The sequence below is a fragment of the Lissotriton vulgaris genome, chromosome 12 (assembly GCF_964263255.1).
Source record: "Lissotriton vulgaris chromosome 12, aLisVul1.2, whole genome shotgun sequence".
Classification (NCBI taxonomy): Eukaryota; Metazoa; Chordata; class Amphibia; order Caudata; family Salamandridae; genus Lissotriton; species Lissotriton vulgaris.
In genome coordinates this window covers 607722968-607746402 of record NC_141700.1, presented here as the reverse complement: position 1 = coordinate 607746402, position 23435 = coordinate 607722968, and the positions used below count along the sequence as shown (strand labels likewise).

Genomic DNA, 23435 nt, shown 5'->3' with positions numbered 1-23435 from the left:
GGCGCCAGAGTCGACAATTCCAGTTCCGTATCTGAAGCCGCATTCTGCGAGGACTTGCCCCCTTTGCGCTTTTCAAATGATAGGCACGTTTGGCTTTTATCAGGCTTGCCCATGATGTCACTCACCAGAAGCCGTAGTGCAAAGCTGCTGAAGATGATAGGCCCCTCACTAGCAAGAGAGCTATGCACCCATGTGCCGCTCCAAGCGGTGCGTGATTTTGTCCTGGAGGCGCCCTGCCGTCAATATTAGATCACTATGGAAGTCTCCGGTCTGCCACGCTGTCTTAGTGAGCCCCGGGGGCACCCCTCCTCCTTCAGTGCTTCACTGTCGCAATATGCCCCACAGGCCTGGCGTGACCTATTCAGCAATTAGGCCTCAGGCACTACAAGTGAATGCCAGGGAGCAAGGTAAATCAACTGCGCTGCTAGCTCCCACCACTCAACTCGCTGGTGCTGCAATCAGGGGCTGTCTCTCCCTTTGTCTCTGTCCCTCTGGGGCTGGGGCCACGCGCGGTCCGCGAATGCACACCCCACTCACCGCTACGTTGAAGGGAGAGTGTCCGAGCTTCTCCACTATTGCCGTCAGCCACCAGTCATGTGCCTTGGAGTGTGGCGCCTTATCAGAATAGCCAGCGGCCCACAGCAGCGTCGCACCGCCCACCGATGTCCCTGGAGCCGGCCGCTCGCGTAGAACACACTGCCGCAGTCGCCGCCGGAGACCTCCCAGGGGGGTCTCGGCGTCAGTTACCGAGGGCCGCCTCGCTCACACGGCCACCCCCGCCACAAATCAGGGTACCGCAGCAGCATCTACAGGCACCAAGGGCCGCCACCGCCGCTCATCAGGGGCAGCTCTCTCCGCACGGCAGCCTCCGCCGCAGTCTGTTACCGTTGCCCGTGGCCGCCATTACCATGCGTTCCGCGGTTTCCAGCAAAGGACCCACACTCTCCGGGAGCGCACATCGACAGGAGAAGCCTCAGCAGTGAGCTTGCACCCACCCGCCGGCAATCCGCCGCCTTTGTACCCTGGATGGTCGGGTCTGGGACAGGATTAATGTAGGATATTAATACGCAGCCGGCAGAGCTACACTAGTGTGTGGCCATCTTGCCCAGCACCAAGCCACGACACACCTGGGATGTCAATTTACTTGTTCCTCAGGTTAGAAGTAGGAGGGCAGGTGAGACACTATAGCTAGTCGGACTAGGGCTCATGGTACTGAGGTGGAATGGTGACTCAGTCCCTGACTACTGATGTTCTATGGTCCCAAGCATAGCTCTGTTACTGAGCGAAATCCCTGCAACACTAAGTGCTAATGTCTTCAGAATCAAGTGAAAACTGGCAAGGCACCAATTTACACATTTCTAAAGCTATGGCAGGACGCAGAAAGAAATTTCATTCTGGAAGGACACCAACTATATCCTGTTTGCGTCAGTCATTAAGAAATCCTTAATTTCCTAAGGTGGTGTTAACTCCATAAATTGACTTGAAGCATGAAAGTGAAGTGGCAGTCCGCAAAAAATAGAACTTGTAATACAGGAATGCACAGCCTACTTGCCAGGAAAACCCACCTGGTTGTCAGAAACGGCAACTCCAAAAGAATCTGGCTACTCCCATATACAAGAAGAAAGTTTCTTTGGAGGTTTGGAGCATGTTCATATTCAGCTATATTTTGAAGCAAATGCGGTCACCATGACAGGGGGCATTTAGGCTTCATATTGCAGTTCTGTGCCTCCCCACGGAAGTAATTCAGAAAAGGGGGTGGTGATGAACAGAGTGTCTGAATTAAGCAGACCACTCTTACCCAGTCCAAAGATCAGGGCTTGATCCATCACCGTTTTTTAGCTCACTGCACCATCCCAGCTCAGAACCTGGCTACATGCAAATTAGTCTGTTCCTGTCCCAGTGCATGATGGGAACAGGGCAAACCAAACTACCAAGCCAATTCTTATACTGGGAAGGAAACAAGCTACCGGGGACCGGTTTCTGGCATTTCAGCCATCGTCAGCCCGGCTTGCTTGAATCCTGATGGTGCAATGAGCAAGGGACTCACATCTGAGTATACCCTTCCACGCTTATGGTGGACAAAAGGATTCAGAAAAGGGGGTGGTGATGAACAGAATGTCTGAAATAAGCAGACCATTCTTACCCAGTCTGTCTGTCTGACGACGGCTGAAATGCCAGAAACCGGTCCCCGGAAGCTTGTCTCCTTTCTGGTGAAGAATTGGCTTGGTAGTTTAGTCTGCCCTGTTCCCATGATGCACTGGGCCAGGGACAGACTGATTTGCATATAGCCAGGTTCTGAGCTGGGATGGTGCAGTGAGCTAAATAACGGTGATGGATCAAGCCCTGATCTTTGGACTGGGTAAGAGTGGTCTGCTTAATTCAGACACTCTGTTCATCACCACCCCCTTTTCTTTCCCCACGGAAGTAGGCATCTTTAGGTCCAAGGAGGTTAGAATTAGTTTAATTTCAAGGTCGGAGTGGGGGGAAATCGGAGACCACAACAGATGGAAAGAATACTATGTTGTTAACTTGGCCTCCCTGTGCAGGTTTAGTCATCTCTTCCACTTAGGTATGGAGACAAAGCAGTTAACATATACTCTGTCTGATCCACCTGAAGTTCAGTTCTGGTAAAGTAGATGAAGAGGTGGACAGGGTCATGGAAAAGCCTGAAGGACTGAAAACCAGATGAAGATTAGTATGCACAAATGTATACCAAAATGAACATGAGGGCGACGATTGTACGGATAACTGGTTGAGTGAACGTAGGGCCTGGGGTATGACTGGAAAGATGTTCATATTGCTAGAAGGAGACATCACTGAGCAAGAGTTGTGTGTAGCAATAAAAAGACAATGCAAGTGGGTTTATACCATTAAGGGAAGTTCTGGAGGTCTTACAACCCGACGTTAGGTTTGATGTTAATTTAACTGCGGGTACCATTGCTTCATTTCCGCGATGACAGCCTGTAACATGGTACAGTAGTCCTGAAAACTGGTAAATATCTGACTAGAGGGAATATTCCACCTAGAACTGTTTTTAGAACTTTTGTTGAAGGATTTGCTCTTGTCGTCTCTCAATTATTGAGCAACACTAAAATAGTGATACAAGTACTTGCAAACAGGCTTGAGAATCCTCCACCACAAGCTAAGATGACTTTGTAGCAATGGCTATAAAAGAAGGGGGTAGCTAAAAAAGGGAACCTTAAACAACTGGACATTGCCAACTCAGAACCAAATCTGGAGGAAGCTTACTATGGTCCCCATTACCCCCCCCCCCCCTCCAAAATAATATTAAGAAACAGCTGTGGGTATGCAAACTGTTCTCCTTTCCTGAACCAGAGATAGTGTGGGATTACCGCTCTATGGAGAAAAGAAGGAGCTAAAGAGGATTACCTCAGCTGGGGGAGCAACAAGAAATTACCTAGAACTAGTGCTGTTGCTTTGGACAAACAGTTGTCTTTTGAGGGGGATGGGACTGGCATGTCTGCAAGAATACTAGGGAACAGTGTGCCTGGATCAGCAGCATGGGGCAGGAACACATAATTGAACAGACTCCACACTGGATGAGTTTTCTTTCTTGCAGGACCAGAGCTCTAAGTGCAGCCACAGAGGGCACAACATTCCACATATTAAAATGCTTATTTTAATGTATAAACATTTCCCTTCAACATCCTGATAAAAAACCATAAACAGTGCTTTGGTGAGAAGACTCCAGAAAGCCCGACTGCCTTGTGTCTTGCCTCTGGAATACAACATAGCTCAGTCCATTAAAGAGACCTAGATAAGCTGATCACTGCCAAACATACTGCATAACCTAACTAAGCAACTAAGTTCTCCAAGCAGGAGATTCAGTTATGGAAAAGCTCCTTGTGGCGCACGAAGTTGATGACCTGCTGTAGCAGAAACTCTATGGTTCATACTGAAGTTTCACTAACCTCGGTTACAACACTGGCGATATCCTGCTTATCTTGAGGTTTCAGATCTGGGGCAATCTTCACTAATAGGGCTGGTTTGGGCTCACACTTCAATGCATCTCTCTCCTTTTTCACCTGCAGCAAGAGACCCGGTTCATGAAGAAAGGTAAAGCACACGTTGGTGTCATTTCCACCTATCCTGCAAATTTAGAGAGATACTGGTTTGTCGGAACAATTATTCACTTTCTTCAACTCATCGTCATTACCTCCAGCCATACCTCACTCGGTCATCTCAGAATTCACCATTCCTTTCTCCTAAGCAACTCCTCACTTACCACTAACCTCTACCATTTCCTCCCATACCTCCAAAGTTTATTCATACATCCTTCATGTGAATCCACTCACCACACGCCCTTGACACCAACACCTCTAAATGTGCCCACCTTGCAGATGAAATTAATGACAGACCTTCGCCAGCAGGTTGTGCAGTTCAGATTTCCCTTGGAGGTCTCGAAGTCCTGGCGTGTTGGGACTAGATACATTTACCACCAGATAATCTGCTAGCGGTCCCAAAGTCTTGATGCCCTCTGTGTAATCCACAATGGCATCTAGGGAGGTCTTGTTTTTCCCAAGATTTATTCCTAGAGGCATGCCATCTGAGAGTAAATGACACATGAAGATTACAATACATTTTTGACCACCGAATTGTTGAAATAATATATCCTTGCACATTGTCAAGGTAAAAATTAAATTATTGAAAGAACTAGGGGTATCAAAGGATGCCAAATGTTTTACAAACAAAGTTCTTTCAAGTGTTACCTTTCGTAAGATGGACTTGTGTTTCCTGTCTAGCTCGCAGCCTTTGTTCAACTGCTCTGTGGCCGTGACTGTTAAAGCCATACCTGGGACAAAACAAGATTTTAAAAAAGAAGAAAACTGCCTTATTTTTGTTGCAGCTGTCATGATACCTAAAAGTTTAGAACTAGAAGATCTACCCTTACTTAAATAGTTCAAGAAATGTAATGTGTGCTGTGATGCCCAGACAGGAGTGAATGTGCATAAGCAACTGGGTGGGGATCATAGAGCTATGCAACAGCACAGTGCAATCAGTAAAGGCTCGCTACTAAGAGCAAGCACATACTCAAATGCTTAAAATACATAGACAAATATACACAACTTCATTCATTATGTAAAAACAGATATGATATACAACTAGCAGTACTGCTTACAAGTAGAGAAGTAAGAAGGACAGGGAGAGAGTGGTAAAAAGCCTCTCGGGTAGTAGAGCAGTAAAATGTTGTAATACCAGTGCTACCTTCCCCCAGGTTGCGGAGCTAAACATTTGCATAGCAATACACCACGTCATCCTTCATGTATATTATTCCAGCTTCTCTTGTTTACCCACCCAGAACACATTTGCCTTTTTTCCTCCTTAGGCCGGCTTCTTACAGAAAGATGTTTCATTCAGAGAACAACAAGCTTCAGCTATAAATCAATGCAAAACACTATAGAACATTTAATACAGAAACCAAAGATTCTGGAAGAGCATCCAGACTCCGAAATAAGGAAAAAATCAAACTGATTTGGAACAGAGGCATTATGGGTCACCACAACACAGTGACTTGGGTCCTTTCTCTTTATTCACTCACACCCAAGTCAAATTCACCTGTGGACTGCCTTAAGGCTCCGTTCCTTGTTATCTTTTATGTGCCACTTACAAGAATCCCAGGTATTTACAATGTAGGATTTTACAGGTGTTCTGGTTCTGAGGAAGCACAAATGCATATTGAGCAGCAATTAGGATTTAGAAGTCCTCTGCACTCTACGTATGCGATCCAATCTAATGGTGGTGCATCAGGTATGCAAATGACAGTCTGTAGCAAATCCCAGAAGAAGCCCTGAATGCCATCACCTTCCATTCCCTTTGGCGCCCCTCTGATCTGGGCACGGTTATGCGGACTTCTATTTTTCAAGGCTTCCTGTTGAATTTGAAGCTCAATAATCTGGTCTTCCAGGGTCAATACTTTTTTCCATATAAGTGCTTGGTGTGCGTTGGCACTGCACTCTAAATCATCGATTGCGGTACCTCTTCTTTCCTCAATAAATGTTTTAGGGTTCATCTTAATGAAGCCAATCTCAGTTTCAATCCGGAATGCCCTCCCGCCTGTCCTCATCTGTGGGCCGCCCGTGACTAAGGTTGCTACCAAGTGCTCCATTTGGGAGTGGCCACAGTTTTGGAGTCTGTCAGTAGGGCTATAGCACGTGGTGAACCCCTCTCCATATCTTGGGCTCACAGGACCCACAGTATGAGCACCTTGGGGGCAAACCTTATAGGCATGGAAATCAGTCTTTGGGGTACTTTTGAATCAAGGTGGGAGGGTTCTTACCCCTTACAGCGCATTCAAAAGACCGACAATTCAGTGTGCTTTGAGTGCATGAGGTGGTCTGGGCCACTTAAGAGGATGCCGGTTGAGTGGGTAGCATGTGAAAGGTCATATAGTATAGGGAGATCCCTGCCCCCCCCAACCTAAACCTAAAGGTCTTTCCTAGTGGGCCCCAAATAACAAACAATGGGAAGTGGGCAGGACCTGGAATGGCCACATGGCATCTAAAGGGGGTGGGGGCACTTGGCTCACTTCTGACCCCTATGTACTTCTGTAAGGGACAGGTGGGGGCTCCACAAGCAAATGACTGGACTTGGCAGGCAGGGTCTTTCTGCGCGATCCCTGGAGCCCAGCCGGTCCTTCGTGCTCAATGGAGGTGGGTCCGTCCCTAGATGAGACATGGCCCAAAGCCTCACCCCACCCCATAGATCTTAAGCTAGGGCCTGCACTTGAGTCTTCTATAGAGGGGCAGGGGAGGGGCAGGGGAGGGGCAGTAGAGTTCCTCGGCCCAACCTTCATCTAAACCGTTGGAGCTCCAGGTGTTGGGTGTGACTTCAGAGGGACATATCCGGCAGTCCCCAGACTGGAGCATACTCCGCACATAGGCAATCACTCTGGGGCCAACCAGTCAACGACTTCTTTGCTGACGGGGAAGAGGGGGCTTCTCAAGCTCTTGGGTGTGGCCTCTGGGGGCAGCAGAGTCCTCCTGCTCGGTCACCTAAACCTAGCAGGAGGACTCTGCTTTCTTTTGGTGAGTCTTCTAGGTTCCGCTAAGGCAAACCCGGTCTCAATCCTCAATGAAGGCCTTCACTGGAGCCCACCAGGGAGGGAAGATGCCACCCTGCCATCGAACCAGCACCACAAAACCGACCACTTGTTGCTCCTATGCCCAGCTATTAGCCCGATCATTAAAATTCAAGATGTTGACCGCAAATGCAAGATATGTGGCATTCAGCGGTTCCCAATCTGGATCACACTCTGTATGCGAGTTATCGCCCCGGGGCTCCTTGCCACAAAGTCAGCAAATGTAGCGTGAAAGAAAGCAGACAGCTAATGGAAATACAGGGATGGAACACAGCAAAGGCACCCTACAACCTACTCCATTCCCAGCTTACCAAGCCCCAGTTTCTACATTTTTTAAGTACTTAAGGTATGTAGCAACCTTAGCTTCAGCTATGGCAGAGGATCTCCTTGGATCAGGTCTTCCTTGAACTATTGGTATAGGTTGAGCAGACTACAATCTTCAAGCATGCCTTGCTCCTGGATTACTTTGGTGAATGTGTCGAACAAATGATTGGATTAGGAGAATTGAGTTAAATTTATTTTGAAATTCAGCTTCTTGATTCTTCTTTAATCTTTGACCAGATTACCATGATCTGCATAAAGTCACTTCTGCTTTGGGTGACAAAGCAATTGCCATGGACAAAAAAGGGAGAGGATCAGAGTCAAAATTTAAAATTAAGTTAGAACCCTGGTTTGCCGAGATGTCTAAGCTTGCAACTTTGGATTGGGAATCGTTCCAAACACATGTAATGGAGGATGCATTTAAGAAACCATAGATGATTTTCCTTTCAATTGTATGATTAAAGACCTTTATGTTGGGTTGACTGCATTCTGTTGTCATAAAATTATCAAAACTTCACTGAGTTGTTTTTTTTGAATGATTATTAAGTTATTGGCTAAAACACAAAATGTAAATTGTAGAACACATAAAAAAAAAGTACATTTATTTTATAAAATGGCAAAATAAAAAAATGTGGCATGTATATATTGGTAAAAGAATGCAACAGAAACAAAATAATTAATGGATACAATGTTGTGCACAATTATGGAGGGTTCCTATGAAGCAGGGTGAATAGGGGAAGTGAGATTTTTATCAATTTAAATGGCTGGTCGATAGGACGAATGGGAGCTGAAACGACTAAGGCAACATCTTAAAACAAGCAGGCTGATAATATCGCAGTGACTTTTATAGAAAGATAACATCTCACGTTAAACAGTAGAGGAAAACTTGAATGTAATAGGTATCTCCTAGGACACACCTACTGTAGGATTGTCAACTAATGGGAGTGGTTCAAGGACATATACAAATTAAGGTTGATAATACACTCACTTGATATGGCATTGACAAAGACATATGGATGTCGAAACGCATCTGCCTGTGACTTTGGACCAATAAATTGGGAGCTTTGATGGTAGAGATTAGGACGTGCAGTCACTAGCACGTATGGATGCACCCGCTTTGAAAAGTGCTCAGCTGCTATTTAGTGACATTTGATGGAACTAGATAGACAGGCAGACAGACATATGCAAGTAGCAGAACAAGAAAGACTAGAATGCCACTATGAAATGAGGATACAGGCATAGAAGGGAGACCTAGGAATGTGAAATAAGAAGATCACTTTATAAGGTGAAAGGTAAGCATTGATGAGAGAATGCGGAGTGATATCACTTGGAGATGTAAACGTAGATCAGTTCACACTTTACAGGAAGAGGAGCACATGAAAGTTAAAGACCCAAGTGGGCAACAAACTTTGCAGATCAGAAGTGGTAAAAGATGCTATCTATGGCTACTTCTGGGCATGCTAGAAAAACAACGTGGACATGGTAGCTTTGGTGTGAAAAGTAAAGGTGGGTAAAAATAAAATATACAGGAAACAAACATGGATTCTCCTGGGTTGAGAGACAGTATGGGCACGGACGTTCTCGGCGATAAAATTAGATAAAATATCCAAGTAGATTCCATGCATGTACACAGGTCCTACCCAGGCTGGAGGAAATAGCTGAAAGGAACTTAACTACCTGTTAATCTTGCGGAACCCGACAGGGCTGTCCAGTGTCCCCCTTATTATTCATTCTGGAAATGGACCCCCTGATACATCACTTTCAAGAACAGCACTTACATAGGGGCCTACAATTCAATACCGGCCCCCTCCTGGTTTCACTATATGCAGACGACACGATACGAAACATCTGACACCCCCAAGATAACCTAGACGAGTTGATCAGGGAAATTATTAGATCCGGTCGTTTCTCGGGACTAGGCATAAATTGGCACAAATCAGTCATATTCCCATTGACAGTCAGCATAAAGCCTGGGACTGCGAATTCCCTCTAAAGTGATGCACAGATTCAGTTAAATACCTAGGAATCCATATTCATTTAGACACTGCCCAAATACTAAGTCTCAATTATGGGCGAGCCATAGACACTCTCACAACGCAAATAGAGAAATGGCTAAGGCTATCCATATCGCTCGCAGGTAGAGTATGGTTTCTAAAGATGGCAGTACTCCCTAAATTTCTATACCTCTTTGACTACATACCTATTCCTCTCACCAATAACTTTTTTCATATGCTTCGTACTTTTCTGACCCGCCTGGTCTGGGGCGGGAGACAGGCGCGAGGCAGATGGGCAGTCCTCATGGTGCCATATGAGAGAGGGGGATATAAGGTTTCAGATTTCCAGCTATACTATCTAGTGGCCCAATGTAGCAATGCTTACTCCTGGTATCACCCAGACGCCCTAATTCCATATCGGAGACCGGAAGCAGACCTCGTTCTTCCAGAACAGCTCTCGACTGTCCTACCTACGGGCTTCCCCAAAGACCAACAAGACATCCAAACAGTCTCCTCCACAAGCTGGGCATTGGATAAACAACTCCGGATCACGGGTACGGATGTTCTATACTCTTCGGCACAACCCATTGTCAACCCCCGTCTGATTCCAATCACGGGTGAGCGATTGGTACATTACACTCTGACGAAATTTGAACTTTCGCGAATAGGTGATTTATACCCAGGGGGCCACATTTTTTCTTTGACAGAGGACATCTGTTTCCAATCTGGGAGCATTATGGACAGATTCGTCCTTGGCCGCATTCGCTCTGCCTTATGTTCCACTTTACTGTCTTTCCCAGTTGAACAGGCTTCATTCCCCCCCTCTCACAAAGGTTATAGAGAACACAGATATAATACACTTAATTTCGAAGCTCTATAAAAGGCATGTGCTGCACTAAAACCCATAAATGACAGCAAGATCCGTAGAGCGTGGGACGTTGACCAGGGAACGACAATCACAGATGAGCAGTGGGCCAAATGCTGCTCGGTTACACAAGACATCTGGCTAAATAGTAGGCACAAGCTCGTACACTTCAGATTTCGGCGCCGTATATATTTCACTCCAACATTGGCACACAAGATAGACCCATCCAAGCAACACATCCAAGCCACAGAACTGCCGTAAGTGCTCCGCAACTCAAGCCGATTTCGCACACCTCACCTGGACATGCCCGAAACTGCAACACTACTGGTAACGCATACATCACACACTAGGGCAAATGATAAATCTCCCTCCGTCTCCCACCCCAGAAGTGGCCCTGTTGGGTTATACAGTCAACTTCCCCAAGAAGATCAGACGGTTCACATCTGTGTCTCCTGCTAGGGAAGCGAGAAGTAGACATCCATTGGGGGCGCAAATCGGTTCCAACTGTCCAGAATTGGCTACATAGTCTGACCTATTGCAATGTAAATAGTGAAATATATCAGATGCCTAGTACGTCCCGTCCCACGGACATATGGGGCCCCTACAGGTCATACATTGAGGCCATATGTCAAGATTCCGGCTCCCAGCTGGAACAGGGCATCGTCCCGAAAGAAGTGGGGTAACCTGGTCATTGCATGTTCTATTACTTCTATGGTAATACTGAAGACATGACTCGCTCGGATGTAGGTCAATTTACTTACCGTATTTTCCGGCGTATAAGACGACCCGGCGTATAAGACGACCCCCTACTTTTCTTGATAAAATGTAGGTTTCGTGCTATACTCGCCGTATAAGACTACCCCCACTTCCAGCGCAGTCCAACGCAGTCCTGCATAGCCACTTCGAGAATTTATTTTGGGCTTACCGTATTAGTGATTCTAATCCTCCTCCCTGTGGGTGAGCAGTAAGGCTTTATCAGTGGACAGTGTTAAGCGTTTATTGTACACACTCAAAGACTGAACTCAAACAAATTGGTTGTATAAACAATATTGCTTTAGTCGCAATATTTTTATTTAGAACCATATGAAAAACTGTCACTTGTGAACATACCTGTTTGTCATCAAACATGTACGGTACGGTAAACATAAATTAGTGCATGAAACAGTGCAAGTGGATTAAACTTTTCATAAGTCCAAGCGATTTGCCAACGTTCCCTTTAAAAGCCTTCAAAATCCTCCTCTTCGTCATCTGATCTCATAAGTAAATCAATGAGATCTTGTGGTACATCTGTAAGGCAGTCATCGTATGGATCTGGTAATTCCGTATCAGATGGTGTGGTCTCGGCTTCAGCATCCTCTTCATCTTGCCACAAGTAGTCGTCCTCCATACCATCTAATGAATTTGATATGCCACACTTCTTGAAAGACTTTATGACTGTTTCTGCATCGATGTCGTTCCAGGCTTTTATGACAAAGTTGCACAAAACATCCAACTGTGGAGCACACATGTTTCCTCCTTTTGTGAATGTTTTTTCACCGCTAACCATCCACTCATTCCACTGTTCTCGGATGCGATCTTTAAATGGCTTGTTTAGGTACACATCCAGTGGCTGCACCAACGATGTCAATCCTCCAGGTATAACTGCAGCATCTGTTTTTAGTCTTGCCAGCCTTTGCTTGGTGCTTGGAGTTAAATGAGCCCTGAACATATCCCACACCAGTAGACTACGTCTTTGTAGAAGTCCACCTGGTCGCCTGCTCCATACATTATCAAGCCATAGCTTTACCCCTTCTTCATCCATCCAGCCTTTCTCATTCACATGCACAAAACAACCAACAGGAAACTTGAGCTTCGGCATTGTTTTTCTTTTGAAAATAACCATTGGTCTCAGTTTTGCGCCATCAGCTGTGCATGCTAGTACCACTGTGAAACTGGACTTCTCATGTCCTGTTGTTTTTATTAAAATTGTCTTTTCACCTTTTTGATGGACAGTTTTGTTTGCAACCATATCAAAATTCATTGGAGTTTCATCCATATTTCCGATACTACTTAGCGCATAGCCATGTTCATTGCGCAGCTTAATAACGTAGCGATGGAAGCTATGCATTTTGGCATCAAGATCCGCAGGTAATTTTTGGGCAATTTTTGTCTTTTGCCTCAATACCAGATTATGCCTTCCCAAGAATCTAGGACACCAGGATACAGTGGCCTTAAATCTGTTGCTGAGATCTGGGTTAGATTTGGCCCACTGAAGTGCAACCAATCGTATTTTATTTCGGGTCACTACATAACCGCTTTGGCGATGCTCATTCACCATGTCTGCTACATGCTTTTCGAGTTCTGGCCAATGTGGGGTGCCTCTTCTTAATGCACAGAAATCTGCTCATTTGCTCTCCAGGCCCGAACCATCTTTTCTGTTACTCCATATTGTCTTGCAGCAGCACAGTTATTATGTTCCGTGGCAAAATCCACAACTTTAAGTTTGTAACTGGCTTCATATTTCCTTCTTCTTGCTACTGCTGGAGCCTTGCTGGGTTCTTGACTGTCAGCCATTTGCACTGTATGTACTGCTGGAGCCTTGCTGGGTTCTTGACTGTCAGCCATTTGCACTGTATGTACTGCTGGAGCCTTGCTGGGTTCTTGACTGTCAGCCATTTGCACTGGATGTACTGGTGCTGTACAGTATGAACAGGTGCAGAGACTGGTGCTGTACTGTCTTCACCACCACATGTACAGTAAATATCTGCTCACCAGACTGCCTTTCCTCTTTGCAACAGCCAGCCAATCACAGCAAGTGCTCTACTGCCATCGGGAACATTCTACAGTCCCCTTTCTTTGCCCATGTCATGGAGAGTGCATGTGGAGGAGCGCGTGCCAAACGTGCAACACAGCGGGGGCTGCCATCTTCGGCGATGGCTGCCCGTTATATATTTCGGACGTCCTGCTGCCTCGTCTGCTTGGGGATGTGCAAGAGGTTGGGAGGCGCCTGTGCAGCGGCAGTCTAGGTAAGACTCATGGCGCCATTTGCTCGCTTGTGAAGCGGTTTGACACCTTCGAATGAAGTCCTCGCTATGAAAAAACGCTCGCTTTCGATACTTGCACAGTTCATGGCGCGGGGCCTGGGTGTGGACGTTGCCAGTGCCTGTATTTTTTAACATAAGGTGTGTTGTATTTCCTATTGTGAAGCGGTCCGACACCTTCGAGTGAAGTCCTCGCTATGAAAAAAACGCTCGCTTTCGATACTTGCACAGTTCATGGTGCGGGGCCTGGGTGTGGACGTTGCCAGTGCCGGTGGCTGTATTTTTTAACATAAGGTGTGTTGTTTCTTGTTATTTCCTATTGTGAAGCGGTCTGACACCTTCGAGTGAAGTCCTCGCTATGAAACAACGCATGAAAACATACCATAAAATTTGGCACCCGGCGTATAAGACGACCCCGACTTTCCAGAACATTTTACGGGGTTAAAAAGTCGTCTTATATGCCGGAAAATACGGTACATACAAGGCACGTCTCCTGAAGTTTATGGAGGGATGGGGGTTATTATAGAGGGGCCATCTCACTCAAAATGTACTGTGAATGCTACAGCTTTTAACTATCTGGTAAATAACTCCAAGACTGCAAACTGTATCAGTAACTAGTACTGTTATGAAGCGACAATGTATGATTATGCACTGGTGAACGAATATACATGTATAATACTTTTATATTTTAGAAAACGGAAAATAAAGATTAAAAAAAAACCTACCTGTTAATGACAGCTTGATCTTCTGTCAATCGAAAGACTCTAGGTTTAGGGTTTCCATCTTGAGGTTTTGGGGTGATACTGCCAATCTCTACAAAGCCAAATCCAACTTTGAATAGCCCATCCACTGCTTCTCCGTGTTTATCAAACCCAGCAGCCATGCCCACTGGATTACGAAACGTCTTACCCAGGACCTGCACCTCCTAGAGAGAAATAGAAGATAAGTGATCGTAAGGATACTGGCATTAAAAACCTTTCTTCTCTGTGTGCATTAAAACCAAATTAGGCCTTCACAAAGCCAATAGTTGGACCCCTGCAGCAGATAATTCTGGCTGCATGTTTCTACCTATAAGATTTCTATTCACACCCAGGATAATCAAAATATGGACCCTACTGCTACCACCCTAACCAATGTACTAACACGCCTCAGAAAGGCTGTGACTTCTGGCACTCTATTAAGTCTCACATTCCTACAATGTAGATAGACAACACAGAAATCTGCAAACCAATATAAAAACATTTCAAGAGCAAATGACCACTGTCACAAAGTAATTGTTTTTTTGTTTCAACTTTTTCCCCCCATTTACCACTTACAATATAACAGGATACTGAATATGTTGGCATCCCAGAAAACAAATTAATACAATCTGGTACAGCCAGCAGTTAAAATAGACCAAATGAAACAGTGGTCTACCAATTGGGTGGACACACAACCATGTGTGTTGGATTTACAACAAAGGACTCCACATATGTGTTCCGGTGCGAGTTTATGCTACCTAAGCAAATTAGAAAACAGTTAATGCATTAACCCCAGAGAACTCAAAGAAATTAAAAACACAAAGTAATAGTTGACTGAGATATCAAGGACTTTACTGACCCAAACGACCAGCTGCCAGACATTACCTCCTCCTTTCTTCCTCACCTAATTGAATAGTTAATGAAGGCCTCAGCCTCAGTACGTAGGCCATGTTTATTCCCTAAAAAGTTGAAGAAACACTTTCAAGAACACAGTGACCACAGCATCATCCCATATCATTGATAAAAAATAAAGGACCTCACTTCCCTTTGTACTGTTTTCATTTGTCTCAGACAGACCCTGTCTCCTGGTAAGTGTATTTAGATATAAAGTGGCAGTGCTGAACCAACATGTTTCTTTTGTTTTAATATTCTCATCATCATTATCAGAGTGCAGAGGTAGTGTGCTCTATTTATCTTTAACTCAGACAGCTTCAGCGCTGTATTAAAATATCTGTGACATATCGGGTAAATGTTTTTCTTTGCTGAGCCAGCGCACCTTCTCTTCTTCAGTCCCCAATCGTTTTTAAGAGGGTGAGCACAGTAGGGAATGACAGTACTTTTACTTAGTAATGCGCCGCATTACACAACCACTTTAGCATTGTTTCAAATAAAAAAATTGTGATATGGAAAGAAGAAGAACCAAAGAAAAAATGACATACCCTGATCAGTTATCCTCCCACTAAGCATTGGGGAGAAAAGGCAGCATTCCAAGTCTTGCAGGCCTGTCAATCACTGCTCTTATTATTAGAGCTGTTGTAAGATTCCCTCTAGCTCAAGACTTGGCTGACTGGAAACAGGGGAAGGAGTCGGTGCTCCCCTGTTAACATTGTCAAACAGATAGTGATGCTGGAAGGAAAGTTACTGCGAAGAAAAGACACCTGTGGAGGACCTTGAGGTGGAGAATATGGATCAGTGAGAATCCTCCTCAGTCTCTCATCCCACGCAACAGGAGTTACAGGTCAAAAAATTGTGGCAGCAGTCTTAAAGAATCAAGAGCTCTCATATAAACAGGCCACCACTGGTGCAAATGGAAGATCTTTGGGATGATCATTATATTTAAGGACATGATTTAAAGAGATTATATGATGCACATAAGACAAAATGTAAGTGTTCCAGAACCTTTTGCACAAAAGGAATACTTGTTCCCCCAATACGAGAGAAAGCATCTACTTTCATTGCCTTTGCATGCTCCCATGAAGTCCTTAATAAATAAAGGAAAACCACTGAGAACGCCTCATTTTATCATTTTCCTTTAGAGAACTTTCAAGAGGTGTTTCCTTCCTCAGTAAGGGTCAATTCTCCTGTGACTGGGTTGGCCTCGCAAGGATCTATATTTCAAAAGCGCCACCCTCACAATAGCAGTGGAGAGAGTTTATGCCCCTTCAAACTTTACTGTAAGACCTCTGCTTATGCCTCTTATGTAGTGCAGTCGCTACTGTGAGATTTTCAGAGCTTGGCAAAAGACAATCAAGAAAAAACCAACTGTACGGCAAGACTATGGGCAATTGAGCAGCAGGTTAAATTATAGGATAACATTTTTTTTACTGTCTTTGTGCATCAGCTTGCACCTCAGGGTGTACTATATCAGCTAGAAGGTACATATGGATGCGTTCGTGGAATGTGGACACAGCACAAACACACATGCAGTCATGTGCCTTTTACAGGTGTAAAACTGCTTGGTGTATAGTTTGTGGTATCGATGAAGAAGTCCAAGGACAATAGAAACTTGATGGCACTGGCCTCTACCTAGGGGCTGTTGGTTTACAAAAAATATGTTTTGTCCTCAGTAGTCAACAAAGGTGTTCTTCATCCCTTTTGTGGAAGGCGATGTGGCGCCAGGGTGCCCCTTTGACAGTTCATTCCCGGTCTTGGTCAGCTTTCCAACCCATGCAGAAGTTAGAACTTCCTGGGATAAATTCCTCTTCCTGCTTGTGTTGATATCTCTTGGGGTTGGTTGTGTCTACTTTGGGAGGTCAACAGGCTGCTGTTAGAACCTTTAGAGAAAAGAATGCTCAAGATTTGGAATCTCTTGCTTTCAGACTTTTGAAGAGCTTTTCCAACAGAAAACTAGTCATCCATTCTGCATTTCTCTTATTGGATGGCTTCTTTCACTCTAAAAAGCCTGGACATTTTCAACATCACATGTCTGGATTTATGAAAGTCTATAAAACAGAATTCCAAACCAGGCCAGAAAATCCTTTGTAATGATCCCAGCGCCAAGATAACCTTTGAAGAAAAGTGGAATTCTTAGGGCAATCAAACCAGGACATGTTGCACAAGAACGCCATAGCTCCAGTTCCGCATTTTAAGTTGCGAAAAGAGGAAGACTTCAGGAGACAACAGGCCTATTCAAGATCTAAAGTACCTAAATCCATTCTTCCAATGCAACCCATTCAAGAAGATGATGCTGCAGACAATCCTTCCTTTGATTTGTCATGGGGACTACCTCACATCTTTCAACTTACTAAATGCTTTTCTGCATTTACCCCATCCATGATCAATACCATAAATTTCTACTTCTACGCATCTGGGGAAAACCTGAGTAGTTCAGAGTCTTGCCATTTGGCCTCTCCCTAATTCAAGGTGTTTTCACTAAATTCTGCCACCACTAGTCGGTAGCCCGCATGATCAAGGTATAAATTTGTTTCCTTACCAACGCGGCCTATTAATTAGCCCACCTTCTTTTTCCAAGGCACAATAAGATGTTCAGACTGGAACCAGGTTTCTATAGATCATGGTTTCCTTTTGAACCTGAAGAAGTCCAGTCCTTAGACACCTTCGATATTGCTGTACAAAGGGGCATTTTTTCAAATGGACATTTGTAAGATTTTACTTCCCAATCTGAGAATGCTGAAATGGAGAGAAAGATTACTGAAGCTCCTGGAGAAGGAACGTGAAACAGCCTAAGAATGGTTGGTAGTCCAGGTAGAATTAGTTTCTTATCTGTCATCCTATAGCCTCATCTCCGTCTTCATCACTTGGGCAACATCTTTTTTCTACTCATTGAAATTCCTGGTCACAGGACTGGGGGGAAGAGTATTCCAGTGACGTGGGTAATAAGCTAAAACTGAGCTAGTGGAAGAACCCAAACAACCTGGTCAGGAGTATCTTTAAATTTTCCAGCCCCAAAAATTATAACTAGTGACGCCAATCAAAAGAGAAGGAAGCAGCAACTCTTTCCCATCCAGAATCCTTGGTATCAGACAGAAAAATAAAGCTCATCGAATTGGAGAGCGTTGGCAGAAATCTTTACAGTTCTCCAAACCTTCCTTCCTTTTATACAGAATTAGGCTGCAAGGACAAAAAGACCATCAAGCAGCTCAAGCGTATGCAACAAGCAGAGGGTGCCCAGTCTAGCCCTCCTAGCTCAGGAATTGGATGCTTGGGTATAGTGCAATTTTTTCACTGGAAGCAATTTCTTCTTCCTGGGAAGAAGAAACGGCAAGCAGACCAGTTTTGCGCAGTATCTTCCTTCCTCAAACTCAAAGCATCTGAGCCATCTAGACTTCACGGAAATCAGCTAAAAGGTTTGGTCAACCCAGTGTGGATCTGTTTGCCACAGAAAAGAAAGCTTTACTTCCAGCTTTTCATTCAGTGACACAAGGGAAGGCCCAAAGAGGTACAGGGTCAAGACTGCGGGGCAACAGCACTGGCTGAGCCACAGGAACAGGCAACTAACAGGTCGCTAACAGCTGGACTGAGAGTGGGGGAGACTAGCACGAACGGCATCTACATTGTGATATATCCACTAACTAGTTTGTAGACGACACGGTTCTTCACTGCCAGAAGGAGCTGACCACTACCCAGAGTATAGGAGAGTGGCAGCAACTCCAATCTCTTGTGCATGACCCACCGAGTGGCTGCTATTTACGATCTCTTGAGCACTCGCAGGAATTAACACAAAATGGGTTCAGCCTCGCTAAAAATATCTCATTTGAAGACTCAAGCTTCACTGCAGAGCTCATCTAAACAGCTGAGTCCAATGAATGCAAGAGTAACCGAAGCTGAACAAAGGATATCAGAGCTCGAGAAAAGGCCATGGGGGTGGAGGAGCATTTGGAACACCATAAGAATTTCATACTTCCAGCTGTTTATTCAATGGTTCAGTCTCAAAAGGTACGATGTTAGGAAGCTTTGTCCATTTTGTGACCGGTTTATTAGCTCTATGCATTCCCATCCATCTCCTTCTGGCCAGAGTACTCAAATAGATAATTCAGGAGAAAGCTCAGGCCTCGGAAACTACACTATCCTGTACACCTCAGGTTCGCAGTTTCAGACCTTTAGATTTTTCCAACTGTACCCTTCCCTCATCAAGTGCTCACCTTACAGAGTCTTCTCTTCTGAGACTCTGGAGTAGGGGGTGGAAATTGAGCAGACGATTAACAGAATTGGGATTTTCTGAGGCATTGCCCTTATCAATCCATTCTAGAACAGCAGCTATCTTGATTAAGCTATTCTAGACAGTGGGAACATTTTGTGCTTTCGTGTGGATTAAATGGAGACATTCTTCTCCCGGTCCCCCATGTTGATTTTTGTTAGGGTTGACTGTCTCAACTTTGGTAGATCAACAAGCTGCTATTAGAACCTTTAGAGCGGGGAATGCTCACGATATGGAATCCCCTGCTTTCAGACTTTTAAAGAGCGATTCCAACAGAGAAATAGTCATCCATTTTTAATTTTTCCCATTGGATCTAACGAAAATACTGAGAGCTTTACAAAGCTCTCCTTTTAAACCTCTGGTCACAGTGACTCCTAAATTTCTAACCTTCAGAGTATTGTCCATGTTGCTATAACATCAAGCATGCATCTAGGGGGGACTTGCGCTCTTTGATGCATGGCCCTTTTTTGTATTTTGTTTTCCTGACAATACTATCTTCAGAACAGATCAAGCAATTTGTTTTCAACTTAAAATACCTCTTTTTATGAAGGTTAGGACATTGTTTACCAGTTTTTTTCTCTTCAAATTCAGAATATGAAGAACGATTGCATTTATTAGAGGTCTATAGAGTACTTTTAGTAACTTGAAATTTTAGGAAACTTACATTTGTGTGTGTCACTTGTGGTACGCTCAGTAAGTGAATGGGGCTTCTACGAGCAGGTGGATAAGACAGACTGTTTGCTTGTTTGCACTAAGTTGGCACGGTATGCCCAGACGTGGGTCCCTTGCTCACTTTGCCACTGGATTCAAGCTAGCCTGGCTGATGACGGCTGACTAGCCAGAAACCGGTCCCAGGATGCTTGTTTCCGGGCCAGGGAAGACATGGCTTGGCAGTTCGGGCTGGACTGTTCTCATGAGGCACAGGGTCAGACTGATTTGCATATGGCCATGTCTAAACTGGGGTGGTGGAGTGAGATAAAGAATGATGATGGAATAAACCCAGATCAGTTGACTGGGGGTGAGTGTTTGATTTGCTCCAATGCTCCGTCCTTCATCCCCTTTGGTATGGCTTAGGAGTTAAGCAGATCTTTTTTGGGACAGGTCAGGGAATGTCAACTAAAGGTATTTTTTACTTTTGGGCAGCCTTCAAGGGATATTCACAAAGCAGTGTACAATGCAGCTTCCTGTGCTTCACTAAATATATGTGTGTCTCATTTCAGAATACACAGACTGGGTTACAAAGTCAGACACTTTTGGTTCAGGGGTGCCTTTTGCAGTAAGTGGCTAAATTGCCTTGTTTGTGTCTCTTATATAATAAATCACAGGGTGTAGCATTATTGATTTGTCTACGTTGTTCTTCCTTGTGGTCTTAAAAGGTCACCTTCATTTAGCAGGATAAAATAAGTGTAGCTTGGGTACATCAACATTATTTGAAAACTGGGACGAGGAAGACATAGGCGGAGGTAATCCTCAGGTTAATTACTGTTGATATTCATTGCTTTGTGTCACTGTCTTCCTAGTCACGGTCCTACACACTCAGCCTCCTTGCCCATCACAATTCTATATAGTTATTCAATCAATTTACTTTATTCGGTTAACTAAAACCATAGAGATAAAAATGCATAATAAACACAGACCGTGCAAGTAAAAACAACATGACTTTACTAACAAATATTATGTAGCCAAATTCTCTTAATCTAAACGCACCAATATTACTAAAATACTGGACTCCTTGGCTCCAACTGTAACTTCTAAAGAGGGAGTAACAACATCTTCGAGAAAAGGAGTATTTACAGCCTTCCAGAAGGCACTACAGTCCATTAAAATGCTGGCAGCATGCAATTTTTTCCATGCCTTTTTCCATTAGGTTTTTTCCCCATAAAGATAAATTATAATTAGACCTACAGGCAAAACCCTCTTACACATTAAGGAGATCTTTTTTAAAGACTGTATTAATTCACGATGGGCAACAATGCAAGAAGCATCAAATCAGTGCTCAAATTTACATGGTTTCTTTGAAATTGGGATCCTTAGATTAATGCAGCCCACCCTCCTTAGAGAAAACGGGTAGTGGTTAAGTAAGACAAGTTCCTTTTGTTTATGAAGAGGCAGTGGTCTTTTGGTCCTCGTGAACTTTTTTTTTACGTCCACAAGGAGGAGGATCCATTCCACTTGAAAATTGATTACCACCTCCTCTGATGTGTTTGTAAAATATTGGACGTTGGTTGCAAAGAAGTGAGACATAGCATAGTGATTCAGTAATTGGGAGGGGTGCCTACAACAAGCCACTTCCAAATACCGAATCAATATCAATTTTCAAACACATTTAGTGATTCAGAAACACCTTTTTGAATCGCTAAAAGCATTCAGTCCATGGCAAAATACGTTTTAAGATTCACAAACCATCTGGTTTATCGATTTCGAGGATTTGCAAATGCTAAAACCCTTTGTACATCCGGCCCTAGGTTGCCAAACACTGAACAGACATTTTACTCAGGTCAAGTCACAAGGCCACTTTCCCTCCGACGGTAAAGGGAAAAAATCCTCACCTGATTCTAGAATTCAACACTGAAACAACTGTTAATCTAGAGCAATCCAGTGAGATGACAGTACTCGTACTCACTATGGAAGGTAAGCTTGGTGCACCCCTCCGGACCACAGAGCCTCACTATGGACAGCAACCCATTGTGATAATGGACCTCAGTGCACATGCAAAATCGTGGTTCATGTCCAGGACAAAAAGAAAATGGTCAGACATACCAGATATTTGCTTTGTGGGTAACTAAGAGCCATGGTATATATTTGCAAAACCACACGCTTAAAATCTTCTAGTACCAACCATTAACGCTCTCTTAATATAACCAGTTAAAACCAATATCTAATTAAAGAAAGCAAGTAACCTCCTCCTCTGTATTTTAATCACCCAATAGTTTGGTCTGACAATGAAATAAAATAAGGACTCCATATGCCTATGGTTAAATTCCATATTTTCTTTGCGTTCATATTTTGGGACTTTCTAAAGTTCCACTACGGTCATAACTCCCGATTTTCTCTAATGTTTTTCCCTCCAAATAAAGTATGGCAGTCTCCTGTTCCAAAGCACTTTAACCCTTTGGGAACCTGGTTGCTTTTCTGGGCATGCCCACCAACAAAACCACAAAGCCATCAATGTCAAATCCAATTGTCAGTGCTTTTGAGCATCTTTTCATGAGTAATACACAAATAAGTTATAACACAACACTAGACGAGAACATCTTTAAGAAATTCCCAGTTCTATATGTTTTGATGCAGATGGACTGCTGATTAATAAGTCTTTCCATTCAGCTACATACCAGTGTACTGGAGTCCTTGTGTCTGGAGCGGGGAACTAATCCCCAGGAGATCATCTGCACGGAGAGTGTGTGTGCTAGCTCAGGATTCACTAGCTTCTGCAGGATGGGCATCAGGAGATTAGAGTAGAATTGTTCGTCCCCGACTGCCGTCAAGTAGGAAGTAAAGAGTAAGCTCCCTCCTCCAAGGATTATCAATGCATCTTTCAGTTGCTTCTGAAAAATAAAATCAGCCTGTGAGGATTCTAAACCGTGTTTTCTGAAAATCCTGCAAAACAATGTGGAGAAGAATCCTCATAATATAAAAATGCTATCATTATCATGCAGAGGGGAACAAATGTAGCTGCATCAAGGATTTATTTCTGCTATCCGAGACAGAGGGCTAAAATACAGTCTTTTTTAGGATTCTGTTGAGATGTCAAAAGTACAGCGAGAGGAGAGGTTTGCTAGGGTGGGCATTACACTAACAGTCTACTGTGCTCAGACAAAGATATGCAATATGACTGAGAATTACCGTGACATTCTTCTGCAAGACTGAGATAAACTTCACCAATTTTCCAATTAAAATTGGCCACTAGGATTCAACGAGTTTGAACATCGTTCAGAAAGGACTGTCCTTTGCAAGGATTTCACTAAAGAAGATGTGTGCAGTCAAGGGATGTGGAGGTGAGAAGATGTAGTAAATCTGTGGAAACAACCACTCACTCCAGTGGCTAATAAACTACAAAAGGACATTCAAAGTTGTCAGCTAGCCCATATTATATTATATGGCGGACTTTCAGCTATTCTTGGCTTTTCAGTCAACAACATTACAAGTGCTAAATCATGTAAATGTAACTTTATTCAAAATAAATATAACCTGATGTATTCTTAGTGTTGACTGGCTGAAAAACAACTGCTTTTAAAACC

General features: G+C 44.0%; 1 protein-coding gene across 1 annotated transcript in view; it reads right to left on the bottom strand.

Annotated features, from left to right (window-relative positions):
- The window catches only part of DHODH (dihydroorotate dehydrogenase (quinone)), a 149334-nt gene that overhangs the window by 121432 nt on the left and 4467 nt on the right, over positions 1-23435 (bottom strand). The window contains exons 2-6 of the mRNA XM_086945534.1: positions 22530-22742; positions 14025-14224; positions 4731-4813; positions 4380-4567; positions 3933-4046 (exon numbers count right to left, since the gene is read on the bottom strand). Coding sequence (XP_086801660.1) covers positions 3933-4046; positions 4380-4567; positions 4731-4813; positions 14025-14224; positions 22530-22742 — 798 coding nt within the window. The remainder of the gene's footprint in view (positions 1-3932; positions 4047-4379; positions 4568-4730; positions 4814-14024; positions 14225-22529; positions 22743-23435) is intronic.